Here is a 19,848-nt window from a genome sequence, read left to right on the forward strand (position 1 = left end):
TGAGTAAAAATAATTACATATACAGTGAGGGGGAAAAAGTATTTGATCCCCTGCTGATTTTGTACGTTTGCCCACTGACAAAGAAATGATCAGTCTATAATTTTAATGGTAGGTTTATTTGAACAGGGAGAGACAGAACAACAACAAAATCCATAAAAACGCATGTCAAAAATGTTATAAATTGATTAGCATTTTAATGAGGGAAATAAGTATTTGACCCCCTCTCAATCAGAAAGATTTCTGGCTCCCAGGCGTCTTTTATACAGGTAACGAGCTGAGATTAGGAGCACACTCTTAAAGGGAGTGCTCCTAATCTCAGCTTGTTACCTGTATAAAAGACACCTGTCCACAGAAGCAATCAATCAGATTCCAAACTCTCCACCATGGCCAAGACCAAAGAGCTCTCCAAGGATGTCAGGGACAAGATTGTAGACCTACACAAGGCTGGAATGGGCTACAAGACCATCGCCAAGCAGCTTGGTGAGAAGGTGACAACAGTTGGTGCGATTATTCGCAAATGGAAGAAACACAAAAGAACTGTCAATCTCCCTCGGCCTGGGGCTCCATGCAAGATCTCACCTCGTGGAGTTGCAATGATCATGAGAACGGTGAGGAATCAGCCCAAAACTACACGGGAGGATCTTGTCAATGATCTCAAGGCAGCTGGGACCATAGTCACCAAGAAAACAATTGGTAACACACTACGCCGTGAAGGACTGAAATCCTGCAGCGCCCGCAGGGTCCCCCTGCTCAAGAAAGCACATATACATGCCCGTCTGAAGTTTGCCAATGAACATCTGAATGATTCAGAGGACAACTGGGTGAAAGTGTTGTGGTCAGATGAGACCAAAATGGAGCTCTTTGGCATCAACTCAACTCGCCGTGTTTGGAGGAGGAGGAATGCTGCGTATGACCCCAAGAACTCCATCCCCACCGCCAAACATGGAGGTGGAAACATTATGCTTTGGGGGTGTTATTCTGCTAAGGGGACAGGACAACTTCACCGCATCAAAGGGACGATGGACGGGGCCATGTACCGTCAAATCTTGGGTGAGAACCTCCTTCCCTCAGCCAGGGCATTGAAAATGGGTCGTGGATGGGTATTCCAACATGACAATGACCCAAAACACACGGCCAAGGCAACAAAGGAGTGGCTCAAGAAGCACATTAAGGTCCTGGAGTGGCCTAGCCAGTCTCCAGACCTTAATCCCATAGAAAATCTGTGGAGGGAGCTGAAGGTTCGAGTTGTCAAACGTCATCCTCGAAAGCTTAATGACTTGGAGAAGATCTGCAAAGAGGAGTGGGACAAAATCCCTCCTGAGATGTGTGCAAACCTGGTGACCAACTACAAGAAACGTCTGACCTCTGTGATTGCCAACAAGGGTTTTGTCACCAAGTACTAAGTCATGTTTTGCAGAGGGGTCAAATACTTATTTCTCTCATTATCTATATATTTTTGGGGGTGGGGGAACAAACTCAATATACTTTAATTAAAGCTAGACAGTCAGGGAATATTGAGAAAAAAACATTTGAAGGATAGAGGACTATCTTTTGCTAATTTTGATTGCTAGGAAATATAACACATTTTCGGTGTGCCCCCCTCCCTCGAACCTCGTTGAAGACCAAATGTAGACCCCGGGGAAAAATGAGTTTGACACCCCGGGGTTAGATGGTGGAGCCTTCAGATTTATTTCAATAAGATGGATGAAGTTTGCGTCCCAAATGGCACCCTATTCCCTTTATAGTGCACTACATAGGTGGCTCTGGTCAAAAGTAGTGCACTATATAGGGAGCCATTTTGGATGCACACAAGGGCCATCTTGGACCACCAAGGATGTCCAATTGAACAATAATACACATTTTATTTTAATATCAGATATTGTTTTGAAATAGTTGAATTTGTAACCAACCTGTTGTTGCATTGAGGGTAGAAGAAACGTTAGGCCTACGTTTGGCAGTCGCTGTGGTCTAGCTAACTGACCAATGTTTTATTGTAAAATATTTAGATTTCATGAATTCACTAAGAAATGTCCCCAATTATTGTCACCTTTCTTTGACTTCTATTATTTTGCTTCCAAACCTTCTAATTTTATCTGCAGCTTCTGGTCACCATTCAAGTGGATGTCACATATTCATGCAATGGTGTCAAACTAAGAAGAAATGGGTTGCTCTTGGCCTTGGCATTTTATTGTTGAAAAACATTTGAGGTTATCTCTTGCCAAGACTCTCTTATAATTTCTAATCTACACAATAGCCATCCCCAGTACTGCAGACTGGAGCTGGGCCTGCTGCCTGTAGCCTGACATAGCCATCCCCAGTACTGCAGACTGGAGCTGGGCCTGCTGCCTGTAGCCTGACATAGCCATCCCCAGTACTGCAGACTGGAGCTGGGCCTGCTGCCTGTAGCCTGACATAGCCATCCCCAGTACTGCAGACTGGAGCTGGGCCTGCTGCCTGTAGCCTGACATAGCCATCCCCAGTACTGCAGACTGGAGCTGGACCTGCTGCCTGTGGCCTGACTGGACTTCACTTGTTGGTAAACAGCCTCATGAATGCCAGGTGGGTGCTTCTCTAATGGCACCCTATTCCCTTTATAGTGCACTACTTATGGTAACAAGTACTGCTCTGTATAGGGAATAGGGTGCCATTTGGGACAGAGCCAGACAGTTAATGAAATGTCATCAGGTCTTTAGCTGCAGCAAAACTCTTTCAACAAAAATACTTTCCATTTGACCGGCCACATGAAGACACACCACAACTATCCAGCCCTGTTTGTGTTTTACAAGGTAGGGGAATCAAACGTGTGCAATCAAATACGTTTTGATCTTTTCAATCAAAGGGAAGACGTGTGGGTTGCCACTACCCTGCACCAGAACTCCCTCTGAGTCCTCATAATGATAGATGGGTTGCGTCTAGCCAATTAGATAAGTGGGAAGTAGGAAGTGAGTGCGTAATACAGTTCACGTCCTGTATTCTGAATAAATTAAGTCAGGGCTTTATTTGGCTCATTTGGGCAAAACCTGGTCATTACCGTCTCAGCCATGGTCACAGACAGTCCTCTGGGTCTGTAGTCTGACGGAGGCTGAATAGCAGCACTAGTTATTAGCATGCCTAACAAATGTTTTATCCCCTAGCTCACTCTGCCCTTGCCTTCTGAATTCATTTAATTAATATGAAAACGGCTTCAATATTCATTTGACGACTTGGAACACTAATTGAATTGAGGTTACAAAAGAGCCTCAGAAATGAAGGAAACTTCCAGTAATTGGATGTTCCGGGCGTGTTTGAGTTCTGATTCATTTGCCTCCGTCCCTCTTTCTCTCCCTCTCTGTCTCTCTGTAGTGTCTGTGTGTGTCAGACACTGTGATCTAAGCTGAGATAGGTGGGACCATGGTAGAGGGCATCAGAGCCTGACCTGTCCCTCTCCCTTCGCTGCAGCTCAACACACTGATCTCAACAGTCAGTCAGGGACCACAGAAACAGAGAGAGACAGGCCACACTCTGATGCTCCTCAGACCATCTGAGGTCATACGTGTGTTCATCAAACTGAATTTCTACCATGAACACACAAGGTACATGTGTTTCTGTGTGAGTGCTGGTGTGACCGAGCTGGGTTCTAACCCGGGTCTCCCGCCTCTGGGAACTAACACAAGCTGCTCCTGGAACCCAATCTGCTAAATTCCACACAGATGAAAGAGCAGCACCAGAGAGGATCTCACTTTAATCTTACAGGGGGGAAATAAAGCAAAACAGTTAAGCGCAAGGGCCTTAAATCTAGATAACACTGGAGAGAGCTAATCATTATTATTATTATGAGAGTGTCCGCCAGTCCGCTCCTCTTGTCCACATGAGTTTTAAAAGTAGATCCCCTCAGACTGTATCTGTGAATGGGTTCCACTAACAACCATGTAAATTCACTCTGTAATTACAAGGACTAGGGTTTACCATCCCATGTTAGCTTTGATGTACCAGACTGAGTGTGCATATGAAACATTCTGAAGAATCCACTTGTTTGTAGAGATGGGGGAGTGAGGGGAGGAGGAGTGAACGGGAAGGACGGCTGGGTTGTTGATTTTTGTTTTGCTCTAACGTTTATCTCTCTCTCTCTCTGAGCTAGCAAAAGGCTTGCCCCGACTTAGGAGAGGCTGTGGTCCAAAGCAGCTTAACACAGATATACAATACATCAGATGTATGCAGTTTGGCCAGTTTATCTGATAACCTGTTAGTATGGAGTCAGGATTCAGAACAGCAGAGCCACCCACCACATAACTCTGTCTCCTGTTCTCTCTCTCTCTCCCATGTTCTCTCTCTCCTGTTCTCTCTCTCTCTCCCATGTTCTCTCTCATGTTCTCTCTCTCCCATTCTCTCCCATGTTCTCTCTCTCATGTTGTCTCTCTCCCATTCTCTCTCATGTTCTCTTTATCTCCATCTCACTGATGGCTCTCCCTGTCACACACACACACACACACGGGTTGGAAGAAAGCCACAGCAGTGTACACATGCTCAGATGAGGACCATATTTATGGTCAGGTGTTTAAAAGCGGTCCCAGCTGTGACTGTCTGCTATTTTAAGCCTCCATCTCTCCAATTTGTCTGCTGCACGGCACGCAACCGACTTTCCCACGTTTGTGTAGCGCTGACAACTGTAGCCAAGCATAGTTCTTCAGTGACTCGCTGAGTCTGACAGTGTTTAATAGCACACAAAGGAAAGCTACGCTGCTTTCTCATTCAACATTTTTACCCATGCAGGCAGGGTTTTTCAGTAAAAGGGGAGTGTGTTGTCTACTAGCCATCTACTGGTAATAATACAGTTCTCTTGGATAGTGTTCTCAGTGTGGATACTAAGAATAGGACCAGGGAAGAAGAGGGAACCTGGAAATGCTAGCCTATTTCTTATTGTATTATGACATCTGTAAAAAAAGAAGCACAGTATTGTTGTGGAGAATAGCATGGGGTTGTAGACAGCTGGGGTATTAAGCAATATTACAGCGGATAGAATTATAGGACGAGAGAGGAGCTCAGAGAATTAGGGAAAGTCTCTCCTCCGAGGTACATAACCCTGTTGCCTGGCAACGGGCAGTACTTTGCTGGCAGAGTGGAAGGAGCCGGCGATGTCACAGGAGATTACAATGAAAATGTATTTGCAGCTTCATAAACCCAGCGGAGTAATTACCCCCGCTAGTTGGTTTAGTCATCCAGATCCATTAAACACGGATGCCTTGTCATCACCTTTCCATCCCACTAAAAGAGCAGCTCACACAAGGCCACGAGGACCGCTGACAACTCAATGACTCACCTTCTAGGCAGCACCTCTCTGGGTTGAGATGGTCAGAGAGAGGGTATTATCAAGGGCCAGAGCATTGCCCTGAACTGAAGTAGCGTTGATACAGAGAAGTTGGGATCCAGAACTTTTCTCACCCAGAGGATTGGAAAGCGAGAAGCCGGCTTGGGGGTCAGCTTGCTGGCAGGCTGTGTCCATTGCAGCTAAGACCGCCCTCAAGCAAAGTGTGCGTCAGATTCTAATTTGTGCTCTGCCTTAATCCCAAACCTACCTTCCCTCTTTGACCATGCTGTGTTTGAAGCTGTGAAGCGATGGAGCCTTGTGTCCCAGTCTCCCAGACTGCATCACTCACCTCACCTGGTGGCCCAGTTCAGGTTGACAGGAGAGACTAGAGACCCTGGCTGCCTTGGTTGGAGAAGCTCCGTAGCTCCAGGCTCCATTGTCAGAGAGATGATACTGAGATCCCCCCTGGCCCTGGCTCCATAACCCCTGTACTGGGTTTTACTCCCTCTCAGCCCCCTGTCCTGCAGTCAGCCCCCTTTGTTCTGCATGCATGCCTGGGCTCCGGCTCTATACACTAAGCTGGAGATCACAGGCAGAAACACTCTCCTTTCTTTCCTGTCAAGTGGGAACCAGTCCTTGGCTGCCTTGTCTCCCCACCTCTTCCTGTTTCTGAGCTGGACTAAGGAGATGTTATCACATGCAAAAGGCTGGTGTTGTAATAAAGCACCTGCTCCAGATATAAACCACTATAGGGGCAGCACTTTGTCTCCCTGTTGATTTTCCAATGTAACGTCAGACGTCTACTCTAGTCTAACTCCTGTGAACCAGACCTGGGTTCAAATAGGATTTGTTTTCTTTCAAATACTTTAGCTGAGCTTTATTGAGTTTGCCTGGCGCAATGGGAACCAATAGAATAGTCCCAAAAGTTTTCAGAACCCTGCCCATCTGGCTCAAACAAACACTGAAGTATTTGAAACCAGGTTTGCTGCGGTCCTGCGGTTAGGAGGCCTTTAAATGCTTGTGGAGCCTCTAATGTAACAGTAGGCAGGGGAGGGAACAAACACCTGTTTTCCATTAGCACACAGACATTCCTCTATCTGCCTCCATTTTGTGTGTGCTCCAATGTAGGCTAGCTTTTAAAGCACCAGTGAGTGAATTGTCTGTTCATTCAGTAGTAACTATGCCTGGCTACATCCTATAGAAATATAACCCCAAGGCTATATGAGTTGTGAAACCTGATCCATTGTTTTTGTAGTGTGTACTTGGTCATTCTGTCTTTGTTTTTTCCCAGATCCCAGCTACTACAGAGAGTTTGTGGTACAGCTCGGCTGAGGGTCAAGAGCTGGTCCATGTTCTTCAGAGACTGAGTCATTCTGCCAGGTGTGTATTCAACAGACTCTCTCCAGTCTCCACTCTGATCCCTCTCTAGAACTCCAGCTTTGTCCTCGGGGCTCTGCTTTGATCCATTCATGTGGGAGGCCAAGGCAGGGTTGTGCGATGAAAGATTCCTTGAGCCCGTTGCGGCTCGAACTGGGGGATAGTGGCCCATTGTTGGGCTGCTAGAGGCCTCCCTCCCTTTCTGAAATGGAAAAACAATCCCTTTGAAGTTGCCTAGCCAGGCTTATGAAGCAGAGCTTTGGACAATATTGGGGTTTGGGGCAAAGTGGCGGTGAAATTCCAAACTTCTCTCCATGTGTGACTGCTGGACTACGTCACCACCTCGCTCACCATGGCAACCAAGGGGAATTTATTTTCTTTTGAGATCCTTAAGGGGCAATCAGCAATTGCTACATACATTTGAATAGATCTTATGGGCTTTGTTCTAAATGTTCTACACCATCAGAACCCAAAATAAGCATGTTTTACTGTAAAAACCACTAGCTTCAACATTGTTAATTATAATTTTGATGTCAACCCTTGCATCCATGGCTCTGAATTTGAGTGATTACATTTCTCCTGCCTCATCCGCCAGCTTTTTACTGAACCGGGGAGGGGCTTCATCATTTCTCCTTCCTCATCCGCCAGCTTTTTACTGAACCGGGGAGGGGCTTCATCATTTCTCCTGCCTCATCCGCCAGCTTTTTACTGAACCGGGGAGGGGCTTCATCATTTCTCCTTCCTCATCCGCCAGCTTTTTACTGAACCGGGGAGGGGCTTCATCATTTCTCCTTCCTCATCCGCCAGCTTTTTACTGAACCGGGGAGGGGCTTCATCATTTCTCCTGCCTCATCCGCCAGCTTTTTACTGAACCGGGGAGGGGCTTCATCATTTCTCCTGCCTCATCCGCCAGCTTTTTACTGAACCGGGGAGGGGCTTCATCATTTCTCCTGCCTCATCCGCCAGCTTTTTACTGAACCGGGGAGGGGCTTCATCATTTCTCCTACCTCATCCGCCAGCTTTTTACTGAACCGGGGAGGGGCTTCATTTCTCCTACCTCATCCGCCAGCTTTTTACTGAACCGGGGAGGGGCTTCATCATTTCTCCTGCCTCATCCGCCAGCTTTTTACTGAACCGGGGAGGGGCTTCATCATTTCTCCTGCCTCATCCGCCAGCTTTTTACTGAACCGGGGAGGGGCTTCATCATTTCTCCTACCTCATCCGCCAGCTTTTTACTGAACCGGGGAGGGGCTTCATCATTTCTCCTACCTCATCCGCCAGCTTTTTACTGAACCGGGGAGGGGCTTAATCATTCTACTGCTGATTGCCACTAACAGAATGATATAGTGTGACAGTCAGGAGGACTGGAGGTGCATAGCTTGTTCAACTCTTTAGAAAGTGGACATAACAGGACTCTACATTATTGGGCAAGTCAGTCATAATCTAAGATTTAGTGAATTAGTCACATTAAAATGTGGCCTTTGAAGATGGGAGAAATGAGACAGCTTTATCATGGAGACTAATGAGAGCAGTGTTTGAAATTGAATATAGGCTCCAAGAAGTATTTGTCTATTTATCAAAGCCTAGTTCCTCACAATGGAGTGCTCTGCTGATGGAATGAACAGGATTGAGTTTAACTGGCTCCATGTAATGGTTGTTAGGGAGGAAAAGAGATCACATCTGTCCATTGTCTTCATCTCTTCCCAGGTCCCATGCTGATGTTGCTGTGGTTTCACTGGCAGCGGAGATCCTGACAGGGATTGGATTCTAGAATGTTGATTCATCAGCAACAAGGGCTTGGTTTCTAGAAGGACCATAATTCACATCAGTGATCAGCAACCGTGTCTCCAGTATGGTGTCTTGCTCTATAATAAAACTGGCATCTATTGTGGTTTTGCTTTCCAATATAATATCACTTCACAATACTTTAGATTTTTTTTTTTTTAAAGGATGTGCAAGTTGAGTACAAAGGACACATTTGCCCCATGTAGCCTAACGACCTGAACTAGTCCGTTCCATAAACCACCAAGACAGCTGAAATTAAAGTCCATTTTTATTGTTTAGCCATGTCATGACCATGTCTCCAATAAGCACAGCAGGCTACAATAATTAGGGATTCTTTTCACCTCCTTGAACAGCTATCAACTAAAAGACACTTAAGAAACTGCTGCCCTCCCCACAGACCCTTTGGAACCCTTGTGACACTACAAACAGTGCACTTAAAGCAAGAAAATATTTGGACCATTTCCAATTCTTGGTTTTATACAAAAGCTACACAATGTTACACTTGATCAGAATACAATGCAACTGATTATTAGTGTTCTACACCATATCATTTTAATTGGAGCATTATCACTATAACTTAACACTACGAGAGACTTAAAATGGATACAAATTACTGCAGAAAAGACAGGTGAGTATAATAACAAGCTATATCAGTACCATTACAGACTGAAGAATCATACAAAATAAAATGTAAAAAAATACAGACCAGGGTTTTAAATTCCATCTTTAGATCCACTCTTCAGCGTCATTTTCTTTGAGTAACCCACTCCAGGAATTCCTTTAACGCAGTTTTAACTCCCACAAAAGACCAGAACAAAGTTTTACTTCCACTCCACGTGTTCCCATAGGAAACTCAGCTTTCAGTAGTGTGTCAGGCACTTTCTGAGATACTAGCCCACTTTCAAAAACCTCCCAGCAACTTCTCCAGCCAAATCACAATGCAGGTTCATTCAGATCAGACGATACACCTGGAGAGGCGGAGAGGAGAGGCACCGGCATTACTATGGGACCACACAGCATGAAGAGAAGCTAGAAGAGCAGAGTTAGAAACTTCAGCCACAGTAGTAGAAGTCCAAGCATGCACCAGCCTGTCACCGCCAAACACAGCCGTGGTGCCTAGTCTTAACACAGCTCCTTACCTAAAAAGTAGTCTATTTACAGGTCAGTATCAAACCAAGCCAACTGATTGCTGTCGCCTGGGGGAAGCCCATCGATCAGGTCTTGGGCGTGGCCCAGGTCGGGCAGCCCGTCGACTGGGTATTCAGGGCCTGGGTGGTGGGCACCCATGTCATGGTCCATCATGGAGTCCATACCCATGGAGTCCTGCCCATATCCCCCAGAGTGGAAGGAGCGATAGCTAGGGTCTGCCAATGGAAGTGATGGAGGGAGCACACACTTGTTAGAGAGCTTATTAAAACACAAGCACCACACAGTAGTAGGATCAAAACAACCAATCATAATACCAATCCAGACGAAGCCACTACAAATCCAAACTACTTGGTCTGCAATCTAAAGTAGACTGCTGTGCTGCTGACCAGTTGCAAGCTTTAGCTAGCACACTGGGGCCAAGGGGAGTTAGTGTCAGGGGATTGCTGCTGGAGGAGCCCAGGTGCTGGCTGAGAGCTGGGCTGTTATGTGAGCAACAGTTTGAGAGCTGCACACCAGGACAAGGCACCATGAGACAGTGCTTACCTTCTTGACGGTAGCCCAGGGCATCTCCCTGAGCTCCGATGTCCAGGCCCAGATCTCCTGTCTAGAGAGAAAGACCAGAGAACACAACATCAGGAACAAGGATCACATCAGTAATCACCAACAGCCCTGAGGTGTTCTGCCTAGAAGTTCTGTCATGGGCCATGAACACAAGACACTTCCTCAGTAAATACAGGGCTCCTGGCTCCAGATCCAAGCACATATAATACTTTAAAGTTATTTTAAAGTATGACACTTCACGTAATTTGGCATGGCTCCCCAGCGTCTCCCAGGCTGCTTCCCAATTGGCACCTTAATCCCTTTATTGTGCACAACCTTTGACCAGGGCCCATAGGCCGTGTGCCATTTGAGATGCAGCAGACAGAAGTGACTAAACAGCAGCGCACCTCATTCCAGGTCATAGGCTCCGTCCTGAACAGGGAGCTGGTGAGCTCCACAGACAGACGCTTCTTATAGTCCTGGGGCTTGTCTTCAGACATACGGAACAGAACGGCAGCAGCATAGGTGGCTGAGGGGAGAACACAAACAGGGTTGAGTTGTCTCACTTACCCATCCATAGAAAGTAATGCACCAACGGCTTAGCTAGACAGATCCTTCTGGACAGAGGCCTAAACCATAGATATTCTAGAATTCCCATGACATAGACCTGCATAGCTCTAGAATGGCAACTATTTTCATTTATTTGTGGGCTAAACAATCATAAGAGTTGAGGCGCCAACAGAGATGGTTGTGGACCGAGGCCTGTTAACTCACCCACGCCCTCGTTTCTGGAGTGAAGCAGCTCTGTGAGGGGGGCGGTGGCGCCCTCAGCCTCGATGGCCTCCGCTGCCTCCTTGTCCTGGGCCAACTCACACAGAACTCCTGCAGCCACACGCTGAATGTTCTCAATGGGAGAATACAACAGCTGCAGCAACAAGAGAGGAGGAAGGTACAGGAGTTGCAAAGATCAGATTAGTTATAAAAAATTAAAACAATTAAAAAAGGGTGGTTCAAATTGGATAGAACAAAATTGAAAATCTGTAGTTGTGGGGAGCAGTAAATGTAAGTTTCTTAGAGGTCTTACCTGGACAAAGAGTGGAATGGTGTTGAGTCCTCTGATGACGATTCTGTTGTGGACGTCTCTAGCCAGGATGTGCAGAGCTCCAGTACAGCCCTCCACAATCTCCTCCATACGAACTCCCTCCTGTGGTGCAGGACAACCATTAGTTCAGACTACAGAGAGCATTGAGGAAACCTGTGTGCTTATTGGGAGACAGATGCACTGTGTGGAGGTGTATGTTACGCTTGTGTGTCTTACCACAAACTGCTGCTGGGTGCCTCCCATGGAGGTGCGTCTCTGGGTGTCCTGGTGGGCTCTGACCAGCAGCTGCACCAGTCTGGGGATGGCCCCCTGCTCACGCAGAGGGGCATGGTTGGCTGGACACAGAGCCAGGTTACGGATTAGGCCCACAGTGGCCTGGAAGGAAGAGATCATGTTCAAACAATTTCATTTCCAAGTCGGGGAACTCAGTCTACAGATGAAAAGGCTCTGCTACTAACTTGATGTGGAAACAAATTGATTGGCCACATCCCATTTTCATAAGTCAAACATTACCTTGATGAGGGGCCAGTGGGAGGGGGGATGCAGCAGCTTGACCACCACAGGCAGGCCGTAGTGAAGCCGCACGGCATTCTGGGCCATCTCAGCATCCTGGTGGCGGCTGGTGAGGTGGCGCAGGGCGCAGATGGCCGGCTCAGTGATGTCCTCGCGGTCTCCGGCACGCAGCACGGTACGGACCAGTGCCTCAATCCCTCCAACCTGACACACCATCATCTTGTTCTTGTAGTTGTTGCAGGTGAGGTTGGACAGGATGCCGGCAGCACACGTCACCACGTTGATGTCATCAGAGCCCAAGAGCTGGACCAGGGTCCCCAGCAGACCTTCCATACCCTCCTGTTAGAGGAAAGGAATACACCGGCATGTCTCATCCAGACCAACACAGCTAACCACCAGACAGCCTTACACTGATCGCTTCTTCTCAGAGAGATGCTTACACTAATTCCTCTTCTTCAGGTGGGTTTAACTCTTTACTTTAATGAGCCTTTAGTAAGTCAGCTGAACTTTAAGGGTGCGATGAGCTGGGCTGTAGATGAAGTGGGCTCTGACTAGCCACAGCTCCAACACAGAAAGGCAGGAAGGACTACTTTTACCTGCATCACATCTACTTCAGCTAAGGTCGTCTTCTCCATGGAAAAAGGCAGGGAGACAGAAAGAGAGCTCTTATGTAGGAAGAATTCAGGAAGGAAAGGTGTAGGAAAGAGGAACAGAGGTGTGCTAGTGGTGGACGGCTCCTCACCTGTTTGGTGGCAGCATCTGACAGGTTCCTGAGGGTCCACAGGCAGTTCTGGACTAGTCTCTGACTGGGGTCTGTGAGGTGAAGCCCAAGTGCCTGCATACCACCTGGAGAAACACACAGCCTTTATTTAGCCCAGCTCACTGAGTGAGAGCCAACTGAACTAAGTGTGTTCTTACCCTCACTTTTGCAATATGCATGTTATGTAATAAAAAAAATAAAAAAAAATTTAAACTGAGGCAGACTCAATAAAAGGTCCATAAATAAAAGGTAGTACGTACCAGCCTCTACGATGGCAGGCTTGTTGCTGGAGCAGACAGAGAGCACTTTGAGAACTCTACTGGTAGTCCACAACAGCTTTTCATATGTGTAGGTCCTCATGATGTTGACCAGGGCCTGGGGCCCACCGCTGGCCAGGATGATAAGCTGGGAGGGGGTAGCATCAAAGATGTTTAAAATACACCCAGACAGATCACAATCAATGCCCGAATTAAGGGACAGAGCAAAGCATCAAAGATGTCTAAAACCAAGACATCAGTAAATTAAAAATTAAAATCACTAAGTTCCTTACCTTGCTTTCTTGGTTGCCGTAGGCAAGGATCTGAAGGCAATCTGTTGTGATGGCGAGGAATTTGACGTTTGTCTTGTTGAGCAAGGCCACCATTTTCTGCAGGCCCCCGGCCAGGCGCACGGCCATCTTGGCACCCTCCTGGTGGAGCAGCAGGTTGTGTAGGGTGGTGATGGCGTAGAACAGCACCGAGTCCACTGGGGACCTGAGGAGACAGTTTTAGGTTGGAAGGTACCAAAGGCTAACTGAACACACAGGAAGGTAACTGTAGTGACAAACTACATGGCAGAGAAAGTAGCTAAAGAAAAATCAGGGCTGTTTGAGAGGGAACCGTTAGAGCAGCATTTCCCCCAACTCAGTCCTGGGGACCCCAAGAGGGTGCGCATTTTGGTTCTTGCCTTAACACAACAGCTGCTAAAATAATTAAAGCTTGACTTGTTGGTCATCTGACTAGGCTGTGTAGCGCTAGAGCAACAAAAACAATGGTCAGTTTAGGAAATACTGAGTTAGAGCAAGACGTTGCACACAATCTCTAATCTCGACCACATAATGAACAGTTAGTGAGATGCAGGGGGACTTTTAGATCAGTGATTCTGTGCAGTCCATCTTAAAACAACTTCCTTAGAAACTCTCAAGCGACAGGTCAGGTTACAGTCCAAGGGCTGACTGACATACCCAAGCATTTTGACAAGGGCAGGGATGCCCCCAGACTTGAAGATGGCCAGCAGACCCTCTCTGTGGTGGGACAGGTTGTGCAGGGTGCCGGCGGTGCAGCGGGCTGTCTCCACATCGTTGGTGTTCTGCATGGTGCGCACGATCGCCGACACCATCTGGGGGGAGCGCATGATGGCGTGGCGGCTAGCCTCCTTCTTGGACAGCTGGTGTACCATCACTGCAGCCTTGTTCACCACCACCTGGAGGAATGAAGACAGGAGAAGAGGTCAGGACAGAACTCTATATAACCTAACACCATTAAGTCAGGTGCATTTCCTAGTTGGTTGGGGACCGAAGCGGGCCGGTTGTGGTTAGCTACACGCACCTGGTCCTCGTCGTTGAGTAGTTTGGTCAGCTCAGGGATGGCGCGGGTGGCCAGCTCGGCGTCATCCTGGTAGTTGATGAGGTTCACCACGGCATGCTTCAGCATCTGAGAGGGCTCAGCCAGCCGCTGCACGTTGGTGGGGTGGGCCCCATCGAACTGTGTGGAGGGGAGCTGCATGCCCTCGTCCAGGGTCTCTGGAAACATGGCCGCACGCACCCTCTGGGCTCTGGTCATGGCATACTGCCCATCAATGTCTGGAGAGAGGGGTTAGGTCAGAGCCACTTCTAAGATGGTGGCCAGATTCCTCTAAAGAGGAGTCGGAGCCAAAGCTGAGGTTTGTCAGTAGAATGACGTGCCAACTACTATCCATTAACTTCATACCATGTGACATGTTCAAAATCCCAGTCAAGCATTCCCATGGTATTGTAGTGTCATTTTTTTTACCTGCCACTTGGTCTTGTGTGAAGGACTGAGAGAAGCCCTGCTCCCACTCGTACAGCACCTGGTTATCCACATCCTCCTCCTCTGGGTTGCCCTTCCCACTCAGGGAGGGGGCGGTGGTGGTAGCCCCTGAGTGGATACCAGAGTCCAGGTATGACTGCTGCTGCCAGTGGCTCACTGCAGCCTTTCGGTCAGGCTCCATGGCCATGTCCAGCTCCATCAGATCAGCTAGATGTTAGAAAACAACCAGCGTTAGGTTACCTGGAGGCAGTTCAACCAGAGGGGAAGACCGTTGAATTAAAAATCAGTGCTAGCAATGTTTAAGTTATTCTAAAAAGCTGAATACTTACACTGGGAAGCCATGTTACTTTCAAAAACCACAGCCTGCACAGCTTCCAGATCTGAAAATAACAGAACAGCAAAGTTCATTCATACAGCCGTTTCCACCTCAGCTCATGCCAAAACAAATAGCACAAAGCAACCTTTTCATTGGACCAGCTAAATTCCAGCAGAGGGAAAAAACAGAATCAGGGCTGCATTACCTAGACATCAAATTAACTGCTAACTTAGTGATTCATACATTTAGCCGCCAACTTGGCAGCTAAACTAATGGAGGCCAAATCAAAACAGTGGGGAATGGAGGGGGTGGGACTTCAAAGACTGCAAAAAAAAAAACAATTAAATGTCAGATTGGTAGCACATCCTCAAATGAAGACAATCTGTTAAGTACAGTTTCTTGGAGTAATAAACAAGAATTCCAAAGAGAGTTCTGTTAGACCCTATATTCTGGGTTCTAGAAGAGCAAATCAAGCTTTATTTATACACCACATTTCAGACACCTCAATAAAAAGCTGAAATATTTAATACAAAGTTTTTTTTAAATAAGACAAACTGAACTAAAAAGCACCGTGAGGAAATGTGAAGCTAAAGGATTTTGATAGCGCCATAAGTGACAGTGATGTAAAAATGTTAACTGCATGTCGCAGCACAACAATCTATGAACCCCTCAACCAATGATTGTAACATGATCCCTCAGACAGGTCCGATGCAAAACACTAGGGCCATGAGGATACCAGTATCACCATACAAGTATTGTGGCAAGGAAATTAAATATGAAGCAGATTTAATATTTAGGAAAACAGCCATAATGTTGGAAACAAATGTCATCCAAAGTCAGATGTATTTTCCAAGCTATAGCACAATATTTTACATACGTTTTTTAAGGACCAAAACTTGTGCCTTGTGTTGTTTGACATTAACATTTTTATTTTGCAACGCTGGTATCCTCCCAGCCCAACAAAACACCTTGCTACAGCATTAGCAGGGCACATGGCAGAGATACCATCACAGCTGTGTTTTAGTTTATACAAGTGTAATGAATTCCATTCAAATTGTCATTTCTACCACAGTAGTACCCCCCCCCCCCCCCAAAAAAAAACCAGGATCTCCCAGTATCACCAGACCCTCTGGTGGGCAAATTAAAACCCACATGCAGAGCAGTAGCTACACTGACGGAATCAGATTGGAAGACAGACAGTTAGCTTTGCTCACTACCCAATTTGGGTCATTATCAGAACCCAGCAGCAGACAATGAGTCAGTTTAATAAACTGCAGCAAACCAATCAATATCCAAAACCATCCCTGGCAATTCAATCTGATTGCTTCAATTTAAACTGTAAAGAGCAGTATGAATCAGAGTTGGAGGCTGCACTTTTCAAAGGGGCTATGATGGGATACTTGTCCTCATACAAATGTTTAATAGTCACTCACAGTTTCTATGGAGATTATTCAGCACATCTGCTTGCAATGCACTAAAAGGCTAGTAGTCAAAACGACAGACATCTGTGATGGAGGGAGTCTAAAAACACTACTATATTGCCCTGGGCTAAAGACACTGGGACCTAATAGGCTGTTTCAAGGGGCATGGATTCCTAGAGCACCAGAAGATCAACAGTTCAAGGAACATAGATGAATTTGCAAATGTTGCCTATCTAGGATACAACCAAGCCTACCGACATAATGGTAAACATATGGAAAGCAAATGAGCAATTCAGAGGAGATCATAAGCAAACCAAATGAACATTTCCAAGCTGTTTAATCTTGAGTTCCCTAACCATTACCATGTGTCTGTTTAAAAAAAACAACCCAAGTTAAATGGAGGTTAAACGTAGCAACATATGAACGTGGCTGTCAGAGAAACTACCAGAGAAAGCTTGGTAGCTGCTGTATTGTGAGCTGAATTTGAGACCAATCTCTCCCCCTCAGAGCAGTGTGCACAGTCAGCAGTCACAACTACTAATTCCTGGTCGTTTGGCCTACTGTGCATACTACCATGGCCAAATTCTCTTAGAGCCTGTAGCCATTCAATTACTGCTAAGATTGTAACTAACCACCCATCAATAAATATGATTTTAATGAAAATGCATGACAATGTCAAACAAGAACATCCGTCTTAGCAAACAAGTATTGTTTACTGTATTAGGCTACTACTCGTCATTGCCTGGAGTAAAATCAAAGCAAATAGACGAACTCTTGCAACGAATTTAACAGTTTCTCTGAATTTGACTTAAGACTTGGTTTCTTATTAACTGCGCTAGACATGTAACCAATCATGAATCATGCCCTAGCTTTCAGCAACTTTTACAGCATCCGATGCTGTGAAAGTTGAAGAAAAGTACGGCATCAAATTCTAAAACCTCAATTTCATTCTCAAACAATGAATTCACAGAGGTATGTGCCATATCCTGCTCAAGACCGAAGTTTCGATAACTTACTGTGATTTAGCAAGCCACCAATCCTCCAGGAAAGTCTGCAAATGTTAGTGGGTAGATGAATCACGTCAATATCCGTGACAACGTTATTGTATTGTCAATATTTTGTAGCCGAACAAACAATAAGATACACGTTACAATGTCCAAGGCAAAGGCATCATGCACGTTTCTTCCAAATATCAAGTCACCTCCACGGTGAAAATATTATTTGCATGCGTGAGATGATCCCGATTAAAAACAACGTTGGGTTCTTTATGGGGTATTTCCGGAGTAGTTCCGCTGTTTCCCTAGAAATTGGTGGCAAGAGCAGAAAAATCTTCCACCAGCGAGCTAGCTCCCCACCCCCACATTACAACCAAGTCCACTTCAGTCTGCCCGAATTTCCGATGAGCAACGACTCAAATTTCAGTCAAGCTCCTCCTCAACATCCTCTCAAATCAAAACGGCTAAGGAATTTGTCGGTCTTTGTCTAAATTGACGACCAGTAAAACAGTTTTACCCAGTTCCTAAAACAAAACTTGATTTATTGACAGCAGTATCACGTTTGACGAAATTAAACAATGTTTGTTTACTTTGATAATGTTAGTTAACAAATCCACTTAGTTACAATGGGCATCTTACATTGAAATTAAGTTACTTTATTTACAATAAAATCAGTTGATGAATTTAAAGTTACTGTTAGACGTGGGATAGTGTTTGCGCTATTGCCATCCAGTTCGACGTAGCTAGTGACATTAGCAAAAATGGAACCTTTTACTATTATCTAGCTAGCCAGCCAACGTTAGCTGCTTGATTGAAAAATGTTCTCTCAGTCTTAACTAGCTTGCTAACGTTACTTAAATGTCTCCCGGTTCAAGCCAATTGAAAAGTAACAGGGCAAAACGTTCCAGTCAGCTGTATCAATAGTTGCTAACTAGACAGTTGTTTCTCGCGACCACTAACATGAGTCAGAGCGCCGGAATGTTGACCTAGCTAGCAAATCACCTCGTTTACGGCAGCTAGCAAACGCTAGCTAGTGGGGAGTGTCCGGGCCATGGCGCAGCCTGCTACCACCATGGCTAGCTGGCTAAAAGGGAATTCAATTCGTTTCTGACAAAACTATTTGTGAATTCCAATCAATTCTGTACGACTCCAGTTGTCGTGATCACGATGCGCTGATATTCAGATTGCTTGCCACCGCCTTTGGACTGCGGAAAACATTTGCCTACAAACTAGCTAACTTAGCTAGCTACCAACCAAATACAACGCAATACATTCGATGTCAAATCCAAATAAAAAAATATATAAAAAATTAACGAAGATGCCTACCCTTGTCAAAAGCCACAAATCGGTCTCCTCGCGTTTAGGTGGATAAAACCAACGCCTCGTGGAGAGAAAAATAAATGTAAAAAAATACGTTAAAATTACAATCACCAGCGAGTCCTTCGACTACCCCCTCAGCAGTCAAGGAACAACTTGGCTACTGCTGTTGAATCATTGGGTTTAAAATGGCGTCGCACTGTAATAGACCGAATTACAATTATGTGGCAACTCTATCCTTCCGCATGTAGGAATAAAATAGATACCATATCATGGTCTTTATCAAATTATCAAAGTGAAGTCCGTTATATATATGTATATTAGAAACAATCTTAAAACAACTTCATACAACTATAATGTATTGTATTTCATAAAAGGAAAGAACAAATCCTGATCATAAAATCGGCGTATGAATCCAGATGGTATGAAGTTCCGGCAGCGTACCTTTTCCATAAATTAGGATGAAGACCAGGAATGCATCTATGGATGGGACTGCAAAATTCTTCAATGGACAATCACATCATTTTCAAAAAATTGCAGTACTTCTGTACGGAATCTTAAAACGGACAGCTTATTGTTTCAACTGAATTTACTAAAGAGACATTCACAATGCTATACTGAAAACGTTCTCAGAGGCATTTAGTTCTACTGCATATCTGAAAATAGCTTATCTCTAGCCTAGGCACTGCTCAGAATATACTAAGGGTATTTGGAATGTAGTGTGTGTAGGAACTGTTTATTTTTTTTCAAAACGATTCCCCTGATTCCATATAATGTGGCAACAGTCATGACTCAAGATACATGATGGTTTTATGATCACCTTGATTTCCTTTCTATATTTTCCACAACATTGTGTCATGTTTATCTTGTACTGAATAAAATTGTATTGGTCACATACACATGGTTAGCAGATCATGCGAGTGTAGCGAAATGCTTGTGCTTCTAGTTCTGACAGTGCAGTAATACCTAACAACTACCTAATACACACAAATCTAAAGGGGTGAATGAGAATGTGTACATATAAATATATGAATGAGCGATGGCTGAGTGGCATAGTCAAGGTGCTATAGATGGTATAAAATACAGTATATACATATGATAGGAGTAATGTAAGATATGAAAACATTATTAAAGTGGCATTATTTAATGTGGCATTGTTTAAAGTGACTAGTGATCCATTTATTAAAGTGGCCAGTGATTGGGTCTCAATGTAGGCAGCAGCCTCTCTGAGTTAGGGATTG

At 45.4% G+C, this 19,848-nt stretch overlaps 2 protein-coding genes across 5 annotated transcripts in view; one reads left to right on the plus strand and one right to left on the minus strand.

The window, feature by feature from the left end:
• LOC115185199 (serine/threonine-protein kinase ULK4-like) overlaps positions 1-8,552 on the plus strand; it is a 121,388-nt gene extending 112,836 nt beyond the window's left edge. The window contains exons 6-7 of the mRNA XM_029745708.1: positions 6,576-6,664; positions 8,369-8,552. Of these exons, the coding sequence (XP_029601568.1) occupies positions 6,576-6,664; positions 8,369-8,432 (153 nt within the window). The 3' untranslated portion in view covers positions 8,433-8,552. The remainder of the gene's footprint in view (positions 1-6,575; positions 6,665-8,368) is intronic.
• Positions 8,553-8,701: 149 nt separating this feature from the next.
• On the minus strand, positions 8,702-18,801 carry LOC115185143 (catenin beta-1). 4 transcript variants are annotated; one of them, XM_029745694.1, is made up of 18 exons: positions 18,617-18,783; positions 17,312-17,346; positions 14,888-14,938; positions 14,541-14,765; positions 14,097-14,350; positions 13,733-13,971; positions 13,061-13,262; positions 12,771-12,915; positions 12,493-12,596; positions 12,347-12,376; positions 11,751-12,089; positions 11,454-11,612; positions 11,220-11,339; positions 10,910-11,060; positions 10,543-10,664; positions 10,139-10,199; positions 9,586-9,810; positions 8,702-9,414 (listed from the first exon to the last, which is right to left on the minus strand). In XM_029745694.1, exons 3-17 carry the CDS (start codon positions 14,898-14,900, stop codon positions 9,602-9,604), a joined length of 2,373 nt encoding a protein of 790 aa, XP_029601554.1. In that variant the 5' UTR covers positions 14,901-14,938; positions 17,312-17,346; positions 18,617-18,783; the 3' UTR covers positions 8,702-9,414; positions 9,586-9,601. The 4 variants fall into 4 exon arrangements, with proteins under 4 accessions (XP_029601554.1, XP_029601553.1, XP_029601556.1 ...); XM_029745693.1 differs by lacking the exon at positions 17,312-17,346 and having other exon boundaries at positions 18,617-18,800; XM_029745696.1 differs by lacking the exons at positions 9,586-9,810; positions 17,312-17,346 and having other exon boundaries at positions 18,617-18,801.
• Positions 18,802-19,848: the final 1,047 nt, after the last annotated feature.

This window comes from Salmo trutta, chromosome 3, assembly GCF_901001165.1.
Source record: "Salmo trutta chromosome 3, fSalTru1.1, whole genome shotgun sequence".
NCBI lineage: Eukaryota > Metazoa > Chordata > Actinopteri > Salmoniformes > Salmonidae > Salmo > Salmo trutta.